The sequence below is a fragment of the Trachurus japonicus genome, chromosome 21 (genome assembly GCF_045865225.1).
Source record: "Trachurus japonicus isolate A0001 chromosome 21, Traja_1.0".
Classification (NCBI taxonomy): Eukaryota; Metazoa; Chordata; class Actinopteri; order Carangiformes; family Carangidae; genus Trachurus; species Trachurus japonicus.
In genome coordinates, this window is record NC_140927.1 from 1,778,612 (window position 1) to 1,801,287 (window position 22,676).

At 40.5% G+C, this 22,676-nt stretch overlaps 1 protein-coding gene across 3 annotated transcripts; it reads right to left on the bottom strand.

Moving 5' to 3' along the window:
• Nucleotides 1-501: 501 nt before the first annotated feature.
• On the bottom strand, nucleotides 502-22,555 carry pms1 (PMS1 homolog 1, mismatch repair system component). Of its 3 annotated transcripts, none has more exons than XM_085764314.1 (13): nucleotides 22,449-22,555; nucleotides 21,359-21,502; nucleotides 21,036-21,218; nucleotides 20,673-20,775; nucleotides 19,952-20,115; nucleotides 14,837-14,953; nucleotides 12,293-12,415; nucleotides 12,003-12,149; nucleotides 10,159-10,934; nucleotides 2,850-3,335; nucleotides 2,516-2,646; nucleotides 853-1,013; nucleotides 502-745 (listed from the first exon to the last, which is right to left on the bottom strand). In XM_085764314.1, exons 2-13 carry the CDS (start codon nucleotides 21,488-21,490, stop codon nucleotides 545-547), a joined length of 2,724 nt encoding a protein of 907 aa, XP_085620440.1. In that variant the 5' UTR covers nucleotides 21,491-21,502; nucleotides 22,449-22,555; the 3' UTR covers nucleotides 502-544. The 3 variants fall into 3 exon arrangements, with proteins under 3 accessions (XP_085620440.1, XP_085620444.1, XP_085620443.1); XM_085764318.1 differs by having other exon boundaries at nucleotides 22,453-22,472; XM_085764317.1 differs by having other exon boundaries at nucleotides 22,435-22,454.
• Nucleotides 22,556-22,676: the final 121 nt, after the last annotated feature.

The following is a 22,676-nucleotide window of genomic DNA, read 5'->3' on the forward strand; positions in this document are numbered from 1 at the left end:
TCAGTTTGGGGGAATCACAGTGTCTAGAAAGCATCAGTGTTTGCAGCTGACAGGGACAGCTGACGGCGGTAGCTAAACTAACGGCAGCAGCTAAGCTAACATCAGGACGTCAGCTGTTAAAACCTCCCATTGTCAGACACGACATGAAACTACTCCAGTTAGCTCAGTCATGTTGTAACTCAGATATCCACTGGAGAAAATATTTTTTCATGGACCGTTTATTGAGTCACTGAGTTATTAAAGTTAAACAGGTAGCTAACCGTTAGCCCAGCTAATCTATGATAACCATGACTAATTACAAAAATGTGCACACATAAATAGTAATGTTTGTCCAGTCATTGGTTTTATAAACTTTACAAACACCAGATTAGTCTAAACGGTGATATAGTGACGTGAAAAATTAGATATAATATAGCGAAACTCTCGTCCGTTACTATTGTTCTCATGCTGGTTTTCTACCCGGAAGTATGTGTAAACAACAAGGCGATTCGTTCTATTTCATATTGCACTTGTGTAATTTTTCATCTTCTTTGTTTTTCAGTTTTTACAGCTCTAAAGGCCGCAGCAGACCCTTAGCCTCCTGCTCTGTGGATGGGATGTCAGACAGGTGTTGGAGAAATGGTCGTCCATGGATGCAGGTCTGGCTTTTCTCACCAAGCTGCTGTTCCATCCGTAGGAGAGTTTCCTCCACATCCTCCCTGGACACATTTCTAGGCAGCTGACGGGCGAGTCGGACAGCTTCACCCTGGGAATTCAAACATTCAATTAGACAAACGCAACACCCCATGTGTGTGTGTGTGTGTGTGTGTGTGTGTGGTGCCACTCTTATTCTCCACTCGTAGCATCTCTCACTTGCAAGTAGTTTGTGATTGTCAGTGGCCGGCACTCTTGCACAGTGCTGGCCTTCCTGTGAAGAACTGCAGTCAGGATCTCCCTGAGGTCCTCCACACCGAGGAAAGGCACGCAGTCTGCCATTGCTGTCACTTCCAGATGTCTCTCGGCTGACGTGAGGCCTGGCCAAAACAAGCAGAAAACAAGGATTAATATACTCCAGACGCTACTACTATCTCCAGGAAAGAATAATAAATAAATATTGTGGTTTACGGCCGAACTGATGACCAAGTCAAACAAGCAGAGGGCCAAATGGAGTGTTAAATGACTAATAGAAGCCCCAGCAGACTGGAAGGAAGTTGTCTTGTAGGGCTGAAGAATGATGGCTTCTCATTTCATGAGGAAATACTGCAAATCATGGACAATTCATATTTCTGATACATGACTTTGGATGCAAAATGAAGTCAGAAAAATAAAAATAAAAAGTGGAGATGCAGAGAGAGAGTGAATATGTCTGCACTGATTGTGAGCCTGCATAGTCAGGCCTGTCCAGTGAAGTCCATAGGAAATATTAAATATAGAACAGCATATATATTTTTTTCAATTTAGAAATAAAAGAAATTGCAGACATCTCAGAAAATAAATACAACACTTTACGAAAAACCGAAGATACGCAGCAGAGATTGTGTAATGAAACCACCTTATATACACCGCTTCCTTCAATCCCATGCACACCCACCGAGGCGGCCCATGCCAAATGAAAATTCCTAGAATTTCTTAGAGGGCAACCATTCTCATCACCTGCACACTGGGGTACAAACCTACTGTGAGACCACGCTGTTGGGCAGAGTGCCAGTGTCAACTGAGGTGAACCGGTCCAGCAACAAAAACAAGCAAGCGAGCGGAGAAGCAGTGTCACAATGATAACGAAGAAGGCTGGTAAAAATATGTTTCACTGCAGAAGTTGTTTAGTTTTACTTTTAATATGAGTTTAATAATCTGGATTTGGCATTAGACTTTATTTATCACAGTTTATATACAGGGTTAAACTACACTGATGTATATTTTAATTATCAGAATATTCTGTCAAGCCCGAAATGCACCACTATAAGAAATTAGATTATACTGAAATATTGAAATAAATGCCAGCTTCAGAGATAACCTTTACAATACACACACATATTGATGTTATTTAATCTGGCATGATCGATAAAAAAATTTTTTAAAAAGTTATCACAAAAAAGAAAGGGAAATTTTAGACCAGATTATCTGGTCCTTTATCCTCAGAAAAAAATCCTGTTTCTGAAATTCATTGTTCATTGTTTTGTTTTGTTTTTTCCAAAATTTGTTAAAGGAATGAGACTATTTTGTCTTATCCACAACTAATCCACTACACTAAAACTCTGTCAGAAATAATTGCTTGTAATCCAGTTGCTGGGGACTGTACGTTTGACATTTGACTGGTGAACTATGACATTAATGATGGGAAACAGCTCCAGCATTTGTTAAATACAACTAAACAACCCATTAGACCTTTAAACAGCATGACTCAAAAAATAAGAAAGGCTTGTTTTCTGATTGATCCAGTGTGTTGTTGACTTCTACGTTGTGCTGCGGTGCTTCTGTTACTACACTGTTCTATCAGATGCACATGTATTGATCTGCTTTACTCAGAATTCTGTACCTGGACTGAGTTTGATTTTAAAGCCATTAGCTACGAGCCTGGGGTCCGAGATGAAGTACTGTCCGTTCATCTCGGGGCTTTGTTTCTCCATGTTGCACAAAGCATCAGTATATTCAGCTCCCCCTAGAATTCTAAAAGAAAAAAGAGATACCAGCAAATCAACATACAACAATGTATCTTCATACATTAGATACGTTTTGATAGGATTAGAATTTGTATGTGTAAAAAGCAGCCTCTAACATTTATGTCTGTGCAGAAAGTTGATGAGTGTGCAGTTCTCTACAAGGAAAACAACTGTTGGCTTTTTGCTGATGAGAGGTGAGTGATACCTTACCCATCTGTTAACTGTATAGGGTTCTGCAGACTCTCTGCTGGAAGTATATTATTCTCTAGAAGTCTCTTAAACAGCAAGGCTTCCTCCACTCGAAATGGGTTTAACAACATGAGCCTCTGACCACATAAAATGACCCAGGCGCTCTGAGAGGCCAGGCGGTTTACAAGACGGAGGCCCCGCGGTGCTGCGCTGCGCTGGGATGAGAGGCGCTGAAGCTGCAGCCGAAGGTCAGCCACGCTGCAGGGGAGGGGCTGCCAGGGCTTGGGTGGAGGGTTCTTCATCTTCTTCTGGGGCTGAGCAGAGAAGAGCTCGTCCAGCAGCTGCTGGTTGGACAGCGGGGCCTTGCGCTTCTGGCTGCGCATGTGGGATGTCATGGTGGTGGTGGTGGTGGTGGTGCTCGCACTCGGTTCTGTGGGCCCCCCGGCCGAGGCCAGCTTGGTCCTTTGGTCGTGGTGCTCCAGGTGTTTCTTTGCCTTCTCCTCGTACCTGCAGAGTCATACCAAAACCTTTTAGACTTAGGACAGAGAAGACAGCAACACTTTGTGATTAAATGGGATTCAGCATGAGCAGAAAGCATGAAGACTGGGCTGATGATGTCATCAGGGTTAAAGGGATAGTTCAACATTTTGGCAAATCGGTGCATTGCTATAATCCCTATAGTTTTAGCAGTAGGTTTGTTACCTTTAATTGTTGGTGCAAGCTGTTTTTAGAACGGCAGAGCAGAGCCGTGAGCTGCTCAGAGCTACGCTACGGAGGCTAATGGGATTTCTTGGTTTCCTCATCAAACTCATCAAATCAAGTAAACTAGGCATCATTAAAGATAAAATCATGGCTTAAATCAACTCAATCATGCACCAATCAATCATAAATTCAAACACTGGCTCACAATCCACTGGTTTGGAATCGTGTCGTGTCTTAACATTGTGATTTTATTGTTGCTGTTGTGTTTTAAGAGTGTGAAACTTTGTTATTGTTGTTGTGTGAAAAGGCTGTTTTTGTGACAACGTTTTTATTTGTTTGGTACTATGGTGTTATATTTCTATCTTAAAGGGATAGTTCAACATTTTGGCAAATCGGTGCATTGCTATAATCCCTATTCACCTTATTCTCCGGGGCAACCATGGAGTCAATGGAACGCTGTGAGATTGTGTTGGAACTTCCGGCGACGACCGGAAGTCGTATTGTACATTAGCGGTAGCTTGATTATTTGAGTCCGTTCTCAGATGTTTCTTGTTGGCAAATCCGGGTTTTTTTTCCCGTTGTCGATTGCAAAAAATGACGAGCATTATAAAGAGGAAGCTACAATCACTGGAAGAAAACGTGTGAGTTTTTATAGCAGTTGAGCATCGACCTCATCTTCTGTCCCAGTGTGTGTGGAGCTCTGTACGACCTGCACCCACCTCCATCTACTCTAGAGTCTGGTTAAAAATAATTAAATAAATCCCCGTGTCCCCGCTGATTTCAGCCAAGGTGAGCAGCTTGTTTGGAGAGAGTAGGAGCGAATTAAAAAAAAAAAACGCTATCACAGCCCGAAGCAACATTGTTAATGCACATAAGAGGCTGCTTTTAATTTCTGACAGCTGGACATTGCGCTACTTTTAATTATGAAGCTTTATCCATTTAAACAAAATAAACTAGAGGAACAACTTTCATGTTTAAATTGTGTTTTATAGCCTACTTTTATATATTTTACTGATCGCAATTCAGGCTGGGTGTCCGTATGAAAATATGCTACAGTGTTTCTCTTTTCTTTTCTCTTTTTTGGAGGGGGCGGGGGGTAGTTTAGGTGACAAAGACATTTTTAACTGTGAAAATAGAGATGTATTCAATATTTGCATTTGGGCAATACTGCTGTAGGCGAAACAAGTTTATTCATGGCCACATTTAAGTTACAGTAGTTGAGGGAGGGTTTTATTTCTAAATCCCTCCGTTTATTTCTTTTACACATTAGCGAGCAGGTTCACAGCGTGAACAGCGTGTCCCGACCCGACCAGGCTCTGGACACGGAGCAGAGACCCAGGTCCGATAGTGCAAGGCTCTCTGGAGCAGAGGATGAGGCCAGCTTCCCGTCAGTCTTCACAGACAGTCCAGAGTTGAACGAGTTTCTGATCATATAGTTGTCAGTTTGCTCCAGGTGACAGTCGACCCTCACAACAAACCCCCCCCCCCTCCCTCTCTCAGTAAATAGTTCCGACGTCCATGCTGCAGCTTATATCCAAGTAATATAATAGCCTATATATAAATGAGCTCCTGACGCTCAGCTCAACAGTTGGTAAACAGCAGCGGATCAGCGCGATCTCTCCCTCCGTACTGGTTCTGCCAGCTCCACTTGGATTTCAAAGTAAAAGTCACGCTGTAAATGAGTTAAATTGTGAAACAGCGGCGCTTTTATAGCCGATTTTAGGATTAAACTCTGAATATATGAGCTAAACATCTGTTACCATAAGTTTCCATGGCGATCTAGCTGGGTTGAAAGAGAGAGTACAGGAAAGCCTGGCTTTAGACTCAATAAAAAATATATAATTATAAAATATAACCCACTAAACTCACTTCGAAGTACACCCCTCAAGTGTTGTCCATGTTGATTTGATTGTCTGTATTGTAATTGTCCCGCAATATACTGCAAATTCAGTCGATTGTTTACATCAGTTTTTACTTCCGCATTTGACCGGAAGTCGTAACACAATCGCGGCCAAACCGGAAGTGGCAAAGTGGGCGGGGCTACATAAGGTGAATAGTTTTAGCAGTAGGTTTGTTACCTTTAATTGTCGGTGCAAGCTGTTTTTAGAACGGCAGAGCAGAGCCGTGAGCTGCTCAGAGCTACGCTACGGAGGCTAATGGGATTTCTTGGTTTCCTCATCAAACTCATCAAACACACAATCCAACAACTCCAAAATGCTCTGGTGGACAAGTTGTGACCTGCACATTCACCACGCTATGAGATAACAGAACGATGAGACCCTTTAGGTTGTATTGGGCTAAAAACCTGCCTTATAAACAGGAGCTGTGAGATCAGCAGTCAATGATTGACTCAATGATTTCTAAATACTAAATCCCTGTTGCACCTTTTAATGTAAAGCTGTATGTTTTATTGTGTGGGATGGGTGTAGGTCTGTAAAGTTAAACTGGCATCGTGTTGGTCATAGTACATTTGTTTTTCCATCACCATTTTGAACCTGTGACCTTGTTTCACTGCTACACCCAAGGTTGGCTACTCTGCGCTGCAGCTAGTGTTATCTCATTTACATATCATTTGGGTAACACTTTATAATAAGTACACACTATTAAGCATTAGTTAAGCATTAAATACTGAATTAATCATTTATAACACATGAATACTCAGTATGTAGTTTATAAACACAGTTAAAATGTTTTACTTACCATTGATAAGCACTAACTGTATTTATATACTACATACTAATGAGTATTCATACGTTATAATTGAAGAATTCAGTATTTATTAATGCTTAACTAATGCTTAATGGTGTGTAGTTTTTTGTGCACTCTTTTGAAAGAACAACCTGAAGTGAATCACTTCATGAAATGATCTGTTAATTTGTCAGTGAGTTGAGAGCAAACATGGCGGGATCATGAGGATTACACACTGTTGTGGCCGTGTTTCAGTTCAGTGAGCTGAACGCAGTCAGAGCTCCAGTGTGAACATTTCACTAAGCTCATCTTATGGATAAATTGGAAAGAACTATTTTGCCGATCACTGTTGCACGTCTCCGTAACTAGTGGTCCACTGTCACTGACTTCTCTGCATAGACCAGTGGTTTCCAACCTTTTTTGGCTCGTGACCCCAATCCCCCCCACACAACCCCAACACAAATGTGATGTCAAAATCAGCCGTCAATCAAGATGCGCCAGCTCAGATATTTCTATATGCTGCATTTTATTTGAACTTCATTTATATTCAAGAAAGTGAAAGTATATAATACAGTTGTTTAAGATTGTGTGTGGTGTTTTTAATGATAATTTTAGAATTTTTAGAATAATAATTAGTTTAAAAAATATTTTTATCAGTATTTTTTTTTTATCAATTATTCCCATTTTAATTTCAGGCGACCCCATGTGGTTGAAAAACACTGGCATAGATGCTTTGGAGAAACAACTTTTTCTTCAGTGTGGGTGTAGATCTGGACCACGATGAGCTTTAAAATTTGACTGACGGGCCAGTATCAAGATAGATGGAGAGTGTTTGACTGAACTAATATAAGTGACATGTAAAAGCCACTACCTAAAAATAAAATAAAACTTACATTCAAAGTTGGTCACCCTTTGCCCAGGTCTTTGCTATAATTTGGACAATTTTGTACCAGTATACGACGGGCCGGATTAAAAAGGTCAACGGGCCGCACGAGGCCCGTGGGCCGTAGTTTGCCCACGCCTGGTATCGATGCTGAGCTGCATCTGTTGTTGTCCACTTCCACCACGTTACAGCACGTCCTAAAATAAGATTTACGACACGGAGCAGCCAGCGACTCGGTTCCCGATGTAAATGCAGGCGACCTGCTCAGTGTTTGATATATGTGGCGCCCTTTCCTCCACAAAATTGCCAACTCATGTTTCCATAGATCTTCATGTGTTAAGCATTAGGGCTTACACTTCAGCAGCCCATTATTCAAATGACCTGTTTCATGAACTTGTGTAAGAATAATTCCTAGAAATGGTGTCCCACTTAACGGTGGAGGTGAAAGGAGCCAAATACCTGCCACATCTCACTTCATGTTGAGGACGGCAGCACAGCAAAGCAGATGTCTTTTTCCATACACTCTTCCATACCTTGTATAAGGCCCCGAGCTCGGCTGATACACATTTTCCAACCTTGCAACCTTGCAATTACTTAAATTGGTTTGCAGTAATCTTACATAATGGGGTTGGCGGTGTTGTTCCTCGATGCCAGCTGAGTAGCAGGAGTTTTCTTTTTGTTTTATTGATGTATCCATATGAATCTGAACCCTGAAGTTCTCATACAGTTTGTTCACCTTCACATCATCATTGGTAACACTTTATAATAAGTACACTATTAAGCATTAGTAAAGCATTAATAAATACTGTATTCTTCATTTATAACACATAAATACTCATTCGTATGTAGTTTATGAATAGACTGAATCGCCTTGTTGTTTACAACTATTTCGGGGTAGAAAACCAGCACGTAATTTGAATGAAAAACAGTAGTTACAAACGAGAGTTTAGCTATCATATTTTACGCCCTATCACCGTTTAGACAAATCTGAAATGATTGAAGAAACATTACTATTTCTGTGTGTGTGTTTTGTGTTGCTATGTGTGGTATTTATTCAGTTTGGGGTAAACAGTGTCTAGAAAGCATCAGTGGCTCAGCTGACAGGGACAGCTAACAGCAGCTAAGCTAACGGCAGTAGCTAAGCTAACATCGGGACGTCAGCTGTTGTCGGACACGACATTTTGGTGTTGGACCTCAGTGGAAACTTGCCTGAAAATCTGGAGTTTGAAAGTCGTAATTTTGCGGTGTGCAGCCTCATGAGCTACTCTGGCTTAAACAAAGAGCCCAAACGAAAAAACTCAGCCACTTTCAAACTCCAGATTTTCAGGCAAGTTTCCACTGAGGTCGAACACCAAAATGTTGTGTCCGACAATAGTTGGTTAAATTCTTTTTAGGAGATAAATGTTGGTCTCATTGATGAAATCTAACAATTGTGGTAGTCGTATTAGTTTGTTTAAATGAAAAGTGAAGCTTCACACAAAGCAGCAGCTTTGCCCCGGGGCTCTGTAGCCTACATACAGAAATCACCACATTTGCATCAATAAATATCTGTTTTACATTGATCCGATTAAATTTTGTTTCATTTTATTAAGTTATATAACATGGTTACGGTACACGACAGAGAGCAGCATAGTGTGCGGTTTCCAATGCAGCCTGTATGTAGCCCACTGGGCCAGCCACCATTCCGGCTCTGTCCTTCCTATGTAATGTGTGCCTCATTACATATTAATACAATGAACATCCGGACCAGTCTAAACCTCGCGCTTACTCTCACGAGAGAAAGTTGCTGTATGAAAAAGTGTCAGAACAAATTTTTTTTTTTTTTTTAATGTTTCTAATAAGTTTTAAGAATTGATTAAAAGCAATTCAAGGGGGACTGGATACGTAAAAAACCAGGTGATGACTCCTTTAAAGTTAAACAGGTAATGTTAACCGTTAGCCCAGCTAATCTATGATAACCATGACTTTTACTAAAATGTGCACACATAAATGGTAATGTTTGTCCAGTCATTGGTTTTATACAAACATCAGATTAGATATAGTGACATGAAAAATTTGATATATATAGCGAAACTCTCATCTGTCACTATCGTTCTCATGCTGGTTTTCTACCCGGAAGTAGTTGTAAACAACAAGGCCATTCGTACAGTTAGTGGTTATTAATGACGAGTAAAACATTTTTAACTGTGTTTATAAACTACATACTAATGAGTATACTAATGTGTTATAAATGATGAATTCAGTATTTAAAGCTTAACTAATGCTTAATAGTGTGTACTAATTTAAATAAAGTGTTACCTCATTGTTTTATGTGCTTCGATAGAAGCACACACACACACCTGGAGCCTGGAGAATGATGCACAGTTCTACCAAAAATACACACTGGCCTGATTTACATGACTTTGATCTGTTTGTTTTTTGCAAATAACTCCACTCCCGTCTTACCTTCATTAATGTAAATCCTTGGACTCTTGAGGGGAGCAGGGGTCAAACACAAACACTCATTACCTCCATCTGCTCCGCGCCAACTCTGTTCTTGACTGGCCAACTATGTGTCACTCCTTACACCACTTCTGAAGTAAGTGTAGGTGAGATTTTTTAAATGGACAAAGGGAATTGTGCGAACTTGGAAACGGGACATTTAGATATTAGATTACAGGAGGGTCTCCACTTAAAAATGAGTGCATACAGTTCAAATCAGTCAATATCCGTTAAATTAGTATACCCTGTCTTCGTGCCATTATAAATGCTGAATAGATTAGTTAACTAAAAGCTACCACAAACAAGACAAATGAGACAAGGGAATAGATGGAACACTTTGGAAACAGAGGACATTTTATCAATAGTGATACCTGTTGTACTTTGGAAAATGTTGTCTACCTAGCTCCCTAATAGGCCCAGTTTTCTGGAAATTAGAAACACAGCTCATATCAACTAAATTTCCAGTCTAGGCTTTTCACATGCAAATGACAGGTCAAACTTTCCCCCCTCTCTGTGCCTTGCGAATAACAAGAAATGGAAACAACTGCTTGGAAAGGTGAAGGTCTGGAAACTCACTTCTTACGCTCTTCCTCTCGCAGATTTTTCCACCTCTCGTGAACAGCGACGCTGATATCCTGCAGACTGGCTGTGGGTTTGTCCCTGAGGACGTCGGCCCGGGCCTCCTTCTGGAACAGGGCGGCGGGAGACAGAGGTGCCCTCATGGCTCGGCTGCTGATCAGGTCGTAGGCCGTCAGGGCGGCCTGCTTCTCCGTGATGGCGTTGGACGTCTTTTTGTCGGAGCTGCTCAGGCTCTTGAACTCGTGCGGGTCCGACTGGTTGTGCTTCGGGGGTTGATGGATTTGGACCGGCTGCAGGGGTTCTCGTGTTAAGGGGTCGGTCAGAGCCGTGCCCCGGCTCCAGTCCTCTGCCGACGGCTGGTCTCTGCTTGACGCCACGCCGTCATGTCCTACCAGAGATTCTCCAGCCGAACCCAACTCTGGTGCCGTTTCGTCATCATTTAGAGAAAAGTTAGATTCCAGTCCCACTGGGATCTGGTTCACAATCCAGTCGTCTGCGATTGAGGATGAGGAGCTGCTGTTGGAGGTCTGCTGGTCCAGTGAAGCCGCCGACAGAGCTGCACCGCTGTGTTTAGGTGCTTCTTTAAGGAGGTCGCTGCTGTTACTAGTGCTGTTGTCCATCTCTACAAAGCACTCTTCTACAGGTGGTGCAGCATCACTCTGTAGAGGACTAGATGTCTCATGGCTCAGCTGCTTCTCGGCTGACGGGTCAGGTCCAGGCCGATAGCCATAGAGAGAAACCAGCAACGCCTCGACGGCGGTGAGCACAGCGTCCTAAATAACAGACAGAGGGCAGATTATACAAAGAGTTTCATTTTTTAATGATGTCTTGGATGTCTTTTTGTTTTAATTCTCCTGTCATCACAAAGTCTGAACAAACTCTGGGCTGAGTTTGAAGTCCCCCTAAAGAGGCATTTTAAAATTTGTAAAAATGCTCTGCTATGACTATTTTTTGATTAAAATTGCTCTCCCACAAAGAAGTTGTTTAAAAGAACTCCCAAAGAGGCTAAAAACCCGTCTACTATTTTTCTACTAAGTAGATGACATCATAGTGAACAACAAATGAGATGCAAAACAAATTCAACAGGATTGGTTGCTAGGGATTATGATGTATTAATCCCGACTGGGTGCTGAAAAACTGAATCCAATTTTTTCAGACTCTGGCTTTGAAACTGCATTTTCAAATCTAAAATGCTCAGTTGTGGCTGCATTAGCGACTTTGCTGCTGAAATGTCTTGTAGCAGAACCCAAACACTACATTGACATGTTAAAGCAGAAGTAAGTGGTCCGGTCGTTTTCGCTAATGCTGCGTTCCAGGCAGGCTTTTGAAATCGTAAATTACAGCTTCAAGTCACAATTTACGACTTTGTAGCGTTTCAGGCAACCCACTCGTGTTTTTCCGACCTGTTTTACCGGTGAAAGTCACTATAACGGCCACTCGTAACTTCTGACCGGTGAACTCGTACCAGATTGAACTGGTACCACTTCACGGTCGGAAAAATACGAGTTTCCTTGAACGCACCATAACAGTCCTCGTCCCTACGTCGCCACATTCACGGCGTTTCCTTGGCTGCACACACAGCCCTGCATGCCGTTCTCTCTCCTCATTGGATAAAAACTGTAGGATACGATAAATGTTTTCTCTTCGGCTCAGAGCAGAGCAGAGTGACTGAGAGACCCGTGTTTCGGTCCAAACACTCTATGTAAGTGATTGCTGTTGGAAGATATAACTATTTAAGACTTATATTAACACAAATATATCACTTACTTCTGCTTTAATAATTTCAAAAAGTCAATTTTTGGTTTAGGGGGACTTTAACTGAGCTTGAATTTCATATCTACCTTGTCCTGAAGAAGAACCTGCCTCTTGTCTGGTGTCAGGTTGACGTCGACCGACGAAGGTGAAACAGTGACTTTGAGCATGAGGATGGGGTAGCGGTTTCGGGCCGTGTCGTCCGGATACTGGGCAGCGTAGTGTTGACGCAACAGCTGATGGTCAAATACACAATCACACCACCAGGATCATTTTTTTTCACGGAAACAAAACAAGAAAAGAATAGTATTAAATACAAACTCAGTTATTGTAAAAAAAAAAAAAAAAAAAAGTACATTTTATTGATTTATCAATTTACCTTCATTATATCTTTATGATGGACGGGTCGGTCGTTGACATATATGAAGGTTTTGTCAGGGTTAGATGAGCTGGTGGAGGAGTGATCTGCTCCAGGCTTTGGAAAAAAACCATCTAATAGGATCTGAATGACATGAGAATAATCATAACATCATAATACAATACAAGGTAGATGTGATAGATACACCAAAAGGTCTACAATGCTGTGTCCCACTACTGACCAGAAAATCATTACATTACATGGTAACACTTTCTAATAAGTACACACTATTAAGCATTTGTTAAGCATTAATAAATACTGAATTCTTCATTTAACACATGAATACTCATTAGTATGTAGTTTATAATTACAGTTAGTGCTTATCAATGATGAGTAAAACATTTTTAACTGTGTTCATCAACTACATACTAATGAGTATTCATGTGTTATAAATAATAAATTCAGTATTTAGTGCTTAACTAATGCTAAATAGTGTGTAGTTATTAGAAAGTGTTACCCATTACATTACATAACAGCGGCTGGCTGCACAGGTGCGTAACAAAGAATACAAATCCTAGTTATGAAACTTGGAAATTCTCCAAACCATACCATCATGATAGTTTCAGCTGGGATGGCACAGCTCCCGATTAGAGCTGGTTCACTGTTGGCTCCTTTTATCTCTACCTGCATGCAGGCTCCAGCATGAACACGCTGTTGGTTGCCATTTGTCTAATAACATTTACATCATGTTACATCACCAAATCCCACCAGAGGGAGTTCTCCTGAGCTAAAATTGATCACTCTGCTGAAAACCTGAACCTCCATTATAAATGTAAGCTAGTAAGAAATTATGGAAAGCCGTTAATGTTCCACAGATTGCAAGCAGAGAATAGCTATGCTTCTTTTCCACATGGCCCGGGGCTCATTATTAGCAGCAACACACGCCAATGAAGTTAATAAATGAACTGCTGTTTCAGGTCATGGCACATATGCTTCTCTCTATTTCTGCTCATTAGGGTCACTTTATGGGAGCACGAATGGCACCTCTGGCCCCAAAGGGCCGCGGCTATGTGTAGTCATGCTGCCAAAAACGAGTGTCACATTTTGTTCTGCAGAGAAATAGCTCTTACGACTCTCCCCGAGTGAGGCCCCGGTGAAATTGTCAACCTGGCTCCCTTGATCACTGAGCTTTGGTCTTGGGGACAAGAGAGGAGGAAAAATTTCTCTTTCATTGCTACAGGGAGTAAGAGGAAAAGGTGAAAGGTTGTTCTCATAACTGGGCACCAAAGTGCAGCAGCAAAATAACAACAACAAAGAGGGAAAAATGAGAGAGAAACAGGGTGAAAAGGGCTGCTCCATATCTGTCAGACTAGATTAGTTGGGAGCCTGGCAGCAGGTACGAGCCACATGACACCTACCGTGACCAAGCAGAAAGTTACCGCTCAACAAGTAATTCAATTACGATCAGCACAGCAAAGCTTAGCTAACAAAAATAATTCACTCTTCATCAGGAAAGAACTCAAAAGAAAAGGGCAAAGAAATAGTTGGCCAGCCACCAACTGACCACATTTGCTGGCTTGAGACCAGGCGTTCCTGATGAGGTTATTAGCTCACAATCAAGTATAACGTGCATGCACTCATTTGCTCTGCAAAAATGATCCATCTTTGCATTTCCTTTTTCTAAAACAAATGCTCACTGGCACACTGTCATCGTCATCATCACTCCATCATTTCCATTAAAAATTTAAATCTGTTTTCAACTTCTTTTCTCTGGAAGTCTCACTGTCCAACTTCTTAATTATTCCCAACACATGTAAAAAAAAAAAATTCACTATCTCAACCACATATCAAGGGTGCTTCATTTGATTTGTGTTTTGACTGAAAGCAAGGCTGTGTAATGTCAGGCTGGAGGAGCTGCCGTAATGGCTCCATAATGAAGGGCAAAGTGGCATGGGAGCCACAGTATGAGAGCAAAGAGTGCAAGGTGTGTGCGTGAGGTGGGAGGGGTAGCATGCGGCCCGGTGCCAGCTCGGGCCCCGCTATGTGCCTGTGACGCTCATCCATCAGAGTGTGCAATGCACACCATGCAGTCTCTTCACAATCACTGCGCCGTTTGTTACAATGTTCAGAGGTGACTTTGTCCAGCAGAGTAATGGTCCATGTGAAACAATAAAAATAACAGTTGACCATGAAATGTGAAACTTGTAAACGTGAGCCCTACATACCATGATATGACACAACTTAGCACTTTGCCCACAGTTGAACAGGGTTAACTATTCCAAATTGACTTGTATAAAATGTTATGGGACATTTTTTTTTCTTTTTTTTTTGAAAGGGACAATACACATTAATGAACATCAATATGTAAATACCAATGTAGACGTGTTGGAGACATCCTAACCCTTGGCAGGTAATAGACAAACAGACAGAAGAATAAGAGTTAGAATTAAGTAACATTAAGTAACACTAACATTTTTTTGTCTGGATAACAGCAAAGTTATTTTCTCCTAACCTGCGAGTGTTTTATTTGTCTTAAAGAATTGTTCCTTTTTCCCCTTAACTAACCTCTGGTTGCTCTTGGTGATGGTGGCAGGGGAGCAGGTTGGCAGCAGCGCCGGGCCCCAGCGTAGCAAGCAGGGCGCTTCTGTGATCGGCCACCTTGGCCTTCTGCCAGACTACCACCTGGAACAATATGACACCGGTCAACTTCCATCAATCCACATCAGGCCAATCACACTGCATAAAACCCTGTCACGGTAGGACCCAGGCCACTGAGTCAGTAAAATATCTGACGTTTGATGAGATGGAGAAAAACTAGAGTTAGTTACATCCAATCTGTCAAAATATATACAACGTCAGTGCTGAAAAACGTCAGAGCTGAAAAATAAAAGAATGAAAATTTTAATTAACATTAACATACAGTCATTATTTCAACCCAAAACAGCACTACATGCAACAGCTGAGTTGACACTACAGTATGTAAATCAAGTAAACTAGGCATCATTAAAGATAAAATCATGGCTTAAATCAACTCAATCATGCACCAATCAATCATAAATTCAAACACTGGCTCACAATCCACTGGTTTGGAATCGTGTCGTGTCTTAACATTGTGATTTTATTGTTGCTGTTGTGTTTTAAGAGTGTGAAACTTTGTTATTGTTGTTGTGTGAAAAGGCTGTTTTTGTGACAACGTTTTTATTTGTTTGGTACTATGGTGTTATATTTCTATCTTAAAGGGATAGTTCAACATTTTGGCAAATTGGCCGATTGCCATAATCCCTATAGTTTAAGCAGTAGGTTCGTTACCTTTAATTGTCGGTGCAAGCTATTTTTAGAACGGCGGAGCAGAGCCGTGAGCTGCTCAGAGCTACGCTACGGAGGCTAATGAGATTTCTTGGTTTCCCTCATCAAACTCATCAAATACACAATCCAACAACTCCAAAACGCTCTGGTGGACAAGTTGTGACCTGCACATTCACCACGCTATGAGATAATAATGGAACGAGGCGGAGTTGTTTTAGAGATAAATTCATGCGCGTTGCCTTCAGGGACAGTTTTTCAGCAAGCAGTCTCTCTATTTACCTCGAAAACAACTCGTTCCGTTATTATCTCATAGTGTGGTCAATGTGCAAGTCACAACTTGTCCACCAGAGCGTTTTGGAGTTGTTGGATTGTGTATTTGATGAGTTTGATGAGAGAAACCAAGAAATCCCATTGGCCTCTGTAGCGTAGCTCTGAGCAGCTCACGGCTCTGCTCCGCCTTTCTAAAAATAGCTTGCACCGACAATTAAAGGTAACGAACCTATTCCTAAAACTATAGGGATTATGGCAATGGGCCAATTTGCCAACATGTTGAACTATCCCTTTAACACTTCATGTTCTCTGTTCCTGCTCAGGGACTACAGATGAAAATGAGCTAGTAGTACTCTGGTATGGTTGAGAGCTGTGCACCGTCCCTGTAAAATAAACGAATAAATAAAATAAAATAAAATAAATAAATAAATAATTTTCCTATAATGAATTTATGCAATTTTAGAAGATATTACAAGAGCATCATAACATACTGTATAAAACAAACACTGGATTGCAGACTTGACTCACGTAACACTTTATACAAGAAAGATCAGGTTAGATCAGAAAATAGTTTGGGTACAAAATATGTTGACACCCGCCGAGGGAACTTGTAGTTTGTATCCACCAGTGAATATATCTCCTGGGTGTTGACTCCTAAAAGCATGCAGCCTGTTGCAGAGCATGTCTCAGCTATTAAATACACAATCTGGCACATGTAAACGGATCACTCCTGTAAACGGTTCTTGAAGAAGCTGTGAAACACGACACAAGCCAAATAGCAGAGTTGGAGATAAAGGATAGGGGGCAACGGAGCGCTGATTGGGCGAAACACATTCATGCATACTCCAACCTGACAACCTCAAAACTGATTTCCATGAAATTCATACGGCCGCCACGTAGCCCCTCCGTGACCCCCCCAGGGACACCTATATACTTCTGTGTACAAACTAGCTGCAGCCTGAAACAGAATCTGGGGTTAAGGCTGCAGCTGCGTTCAGCAGCTAGTCGGGCGTCAGAATCAGCCAAACCCGAGTTCGGAGGCAGCCATGTTTGTGTTTGGGACTCTGAGACGCTGCAACGGGATGGAAATGTCAATTTGCTCTCCCACTGCTGATACACCTAATTGTATGCAATGGCACTAAAGAACAATTAAGTGCTGTTTCCATTTTCTAATGGGCAATAACACAGAGTAAACACTAAACCATCAATACTGCATAAGTCAACGTTTCTATTGATGGAAGGAAAAAAAAAAACTCAGGACCATTGTTACAGTTCTCTGAGGAGTCAAAACTGTGGCTGTAATGATCTATGGGCATTTGGGCACAGTTCTTGTATTTCATTAGTTTAAGACAGTAGGTGGTAGATTTACTGATGTCCAGGGCCATCTAGAGTCAAGGTTCAGGTTGCAGACAGAATTCATAGTTCCCTCAACAGCAGCAAACCCAAACAATGTTTGCTGCGTCATTGGGTTTTGTCCTCAATATTTCGGTTTTGTGTTTCTCTCAAATACAGCTCTGGGACCAGAGGCACGAGAGCCAGACAGAGTCGCTAAGAGTTTGAGTTATGCAAGGTTGAATATAAACTATATGAAATTGAACCAGATCTTACTTTTATTAGTTGAATGATAAACATTCTGGGGAGGGGGGCATGAGGTCTTGTCATGTCAGAGAGGGTTTGAGAGCCGCTGGTACAGAGTATGTTAATAAGCACTGGATAGCAGCCATACTCAAATTTGCTGCCACACTCGTCCCTTCTGTTGTGGGTTTTTGTAGAATCGAAGCTGATCTGTAGCTGTGGTCAGTGTTGTGCTGTGGGATCTTACAGTGATACTTGTGAGATGTCCAGTTCTTTTAGCAGTGAAAAGTGCTTAATTGCCTTAACAACACTTTAAATAGTCATTCATTTTTTATGACATCTGATTTGAACCACATCAGCATCTTAAAGCCACATCTGAATGTCATTACTGATTAAATATTGATTGGTCACTTTCATGCGAGCCTTTATCCTAAAGGTCAACATGTTTGGCCCTTCGATGTCTTTAATGAAGATGAGTGCTGAGATGATGAATTATCTAATTAATGAGAGAATAATGTTGAGTGCCAATTAATAATTTAAGTCATCCATTAAGTAAATGCTACACAGTCTGGTTCCAGCTCCTCACTTCTGTTTTATACTGATGCATTGCTGATTTAGTATCTTAAAGGTCAAGTCTGCTCGCTTTTCCGCTGTTTTGCTAATCCTCCTCCTGGCCATGTGCATTTGTTTACATCAAAGCTGTCGAAAAATCAATACATGGAGCAGTGGATAACGTTATACAACATATATACGATGTCACAACGTGTATATCTGTGTAGTCTTAACTGTCATAAACAAAAGATTGCGGGTCTGAGAAATTGTGATTACAGGTTCTGTAAGAACTGTTGACTGCTTCTGTGTTTTTAAAGTATCAATGTTTTAGTGGTTCAAAAGCTTTTTTATAATTAACACTGTACATATATTATGCTTAGCTCTTCAGACAAGTTGTACAGTCTCTGATACTTTGTGTAAAAACAACTGAGTGGACTAGTGTGAGGATCTTGGGCTGTCCCTTTAAACAAGACATGCAGATTCATGATAAGAGACACTTTTTAAAAGGTCAATGACTTGAACTTTTCTTCAGCAGAACCAACACAGACTCACTGACAAAGCATTTTCAGCTTCGTCAGTCTGCACTCGTTTGACGCTATAAAATGTTTAGTTGACACGTTTCTATGAGCCAAACGAATATTTTCCATCACACGTAACGATTTCATAGCTCGGTGACGCACATTGGTACTGACAACAAAACAACAGGAGGCGCAACACAATTTCTATTGTTTTTATGATGTTTGATTGATAATTTAGTGGACAAGCCTCTGATTATCCTTCTGCAACTTCCATCATTTTACACATTTGACAAAGAATCTTCACAGAGACACAAATACAGAACAACTCTCTGCAGAGCTGGTGTCTCTGAGCCAAAGAGCCAGTTTACATTTTACTCTTTCACAATATTTCACATTGTCATACAAGTGAAATGTGAGTTTAGATGGATGGTTATTTTGTATCTTACCCCCTTCTACATGTTTTTTTTTTCATTTTATTATGATTGTTTGGTACAGTGTTTGTTTTATTTTGATTGTTTGTTTCAATCGTATGTAAGTTAAGTATAAAGTATAAATTACCCGTTAGATCAATATGAATGTTAAATGTATTTGGGAAAATGCTCAACAAAAATACCATTGAATAATAATGATTATTATTAGATGGAGTGGAAGTAGTATTAAAATTTCATGGATGACAAATGTGATGCAATCAAACATTAATTATACATCTATTCTCTACAATCTGAGTGGACTTCCTATGTGGGAACTGGAGGTATTGAGTGGTTTTACACAGATCATTGTTCTTAGTTATGTTGCCACAGATATGACAGTATACAACAGGTACTCTCAGAATAAGAACAGATACTGTAGAGGCTGTTGGACCAGAGATGTTTAGTCATTTGAAGACAAATGAGGACACCTAGCGGTTGCTGTGTGTGTGGGAGGACATTATGTAGATAGAATTTATACCAGGACAGACTTCAGCACTGCTAAACCCTCAACAGTTTAGGCTAAAAATTAAAACCATGGCTCTGCAAAAATCTTTTAAGCGCTGTGGATTTAAAGGGATGTTTAAAAGTCTGTAGTTTCAGCTGTGTCACTTTTTCTTCTGAAGCATAAACACTTCTCTGCTGGCCATCCCCATGCTCACTACAGTATGTTCTATCAATCCTGAATAATGATAAATAATCGATACACACTGATCATGCAGGCTGACAGTGAAGAAGTGGTTTTAAGCAGCTGGTGTAAGTACATTTTGATATATTTTACTTTTTACAGCCACCTTACAAGCTCACAGGATGTCAGAGTTACTGGAGTGTGTTCACTTTGCATATCACTTTAAAAGCCAAGTTGTTTGACTGGGTGATTGGACAGTTTAAAACTGTCATATTAGGCATCAACTTTTACTTTGCAATTGTCACCAGTTGACACAAATCCTTTCACTTGGTTAAATCTGAGAAGGTGATGAGATGTTTCTGACCTTATTGTGAACAAGTGAGAGCCTCAGGTCAGGTTTTATGATGGCGTATGCCATCAGCAGGTCTTGTATTTTCTTCAGTTCCTCCTTGCACTTCTTGGTAGAAGAGTAGTACTGCCTTCTCACTGGGAGGTTCTTGAAAAGCTTCAGTACACTCACTGTTGTACCTGGAAAAACACAAAAGATCAGAGTGTGCAAGATTAGATTAGATTAGATTATACTTTATTTCATCCCCGAAGGGAAATTCGTTCATGACAGCAGCATTTGACAAAGGAAATAAAAACAAGACAAATAATAATAACCTCCAATAGCTTTCAATATCAAATAATACAGTTCCCACAATAGGATGCAGGTGGACTCACTCAATCCACCTGGACATCAAAGGGAAAAAGCTAATTTGTCTGAACATTAGCAGTTAAACACCTGCAAATTAATTTATTTTAAAGGCTGCTGATTTCCCATGGCTTCAAAAAGTTGCATATTGTTGTGTTGTGAAGTTAATTTCAAATGGATAAAATGTCTGTTTCAGCCCATCAGTGTACATTCAATAACCTAAAATAGCATAACATGTTTTTTATGAAAATTAAGCAAATTTATTCAAAATCAAAAACCTTATAGCTCCAATTTATAAAAAATAAAATAAAACAATATATTTTTATTTATATATATAAAAATATAAAAAATATTTTTTATTATTAAAAAAAAATAAAAACAGCAGACTTGCCTTGACCCAAGTGAGACGGCTTCTGGGAAACAATCTCCCCTGTGAAGTTAAGTGTGTACTGGGTGCTGATGTCATCCTCCACTGTCTTTGTGGTGACAGTCACCTGAAGGGAATCAGCAGACACAGACACCATGTCAATTTAGAGACTTTAATAACCCAGAGTGTATGTAGATCCCTGTTTAATTAAGAGGAATGAAAGAGTAATACTATTCGTAAAATATAATTAATGTATGCATGATTGAGATGTGCTGTTTTAAGATCAGTGTACTGTATGTACTGTCTGAATTCTGTTAATTTTGGCCCATTTGCATGTTTTTCTTCTCATGTGGCATTTGATAACTACAGTCGTTCAGTACTCATCACCTCAGCCACAGCGCAGATGGAGCCCAGTGCTTCTCCTCTGAAGCCGTATGTTTCCAGATGCTGCAGGTCCTCATGGCTAGAGATCTTTGATGTATAATGTTTCACGGCCATCACAGGAGTATCTGCAGCTTTGATTCCCTGACCATTGTCGCGTACTTCTATCCGGTCCAAACCATAGTTCTCCTGCAGTGGGAAAGTCAATACATTCTGTTGTAGACTCACTGTCAGAGCATCTGCAAATTATATTATCAAACACAACAATATTGCTTTTAAATAGACAAGTTTTTTTTCCTCTTTTAAAATCTGTAATGTAGACACTGTACCAGTTTTATGTCGATGCTTAAAGCCCCAGCATCCAGGGAATTTTCCATCAGTTCCTTCAAAACATTCACCACTGATGAGATGACCTGAGAGCTGGACAGCAGCCGCACAGTGTCTGAAGGCAGCTGCTTCATGATCCCAGGTATCTGTTAGAGAAAGGTCTGGTTATAGTTGAAGATTAAGTCAATGGTAAATATGCACACGTTGAGAAACAAAAAACACTGTTTAGAAAAAGCTATTTATAGTTTGATTATGTTCATTATGTCTTCCTTTCGGTTATTTAAATAGCTATTTGTAGTTGTTCATGTTTTGATTATAGGTCCAAAAATGTCAGAGCCCAAGCATGAATGTAAGCAGTTGATTTCCAACAAAACGTACACAGTTAAGCTGCACAGATCAGATGCCTTCTTTGCATTTAAAACACACTTGTAACCGAAATGTATAAAACATCAGGCAAACACGTATGTGCTGATGTTTGACTGAAGGATTCTCTGTGATGATTATTTATCGTTGTCGATGATGTTCAAATGTTAGAAATAAGAGCTGGTATGACTCCTCAATCGCTCACTTGACAGAAAAGTGTATTCCGTTATATAAAATCGATTAGATGTGATTGATTATGCATCTCGAATTGCAATTAGTTCTACTGGATTAGTCACCATAGCGTACACACCATGACGCCACCTGATAATGAGGGTTACCAGTTAAGGTAGCAGCTGCAAACACAGTAAGGTTGATGAATGTGTTTTTTTTTTTTTTTAACAAATACATAAATGAAATAAAAATCAAACCTAAATTTTAAGCTATGATGACATATATCATTCGTTTCTATACTAAAAAGTCGTAATACATAATTTAGTGACACAACGAGAATATGATCAACCTAACAGTGAACAGCTGAGCTTTATAAAGCTGGAAGCCACACTTACTGTATGTTGACATTACTAATGGTAGCTAGTCGGTCTGCATTTGAGCTGCTTGTTTTCTGTGTAACTAACAACTGAAATCACATTTTCGTGAAAACGTACGTGGCGACACTGCAAATGTGTATGAATGAAAGATAACAGTGGCTACTGACAGTTAGATACTGACTTACACGGGCTCTGTTGACAACAGTCCTGTTGAATCTCTCCAGACAGTACACCAGGCTCACACCGGAAACGACCTGATTCCCGCCCCCTCCTTCAGCTGCTGATTGGTCAGAAGTGAAAAGTACTTGCAAGAGGGCGCGTTTGCTAAAAATACACTTCCGAGTTAACTGCCCTCAGTTCAGCCTTACAGGTACAAGCGTCTGCCAGGGTTATAAAGACACGTAGCTTT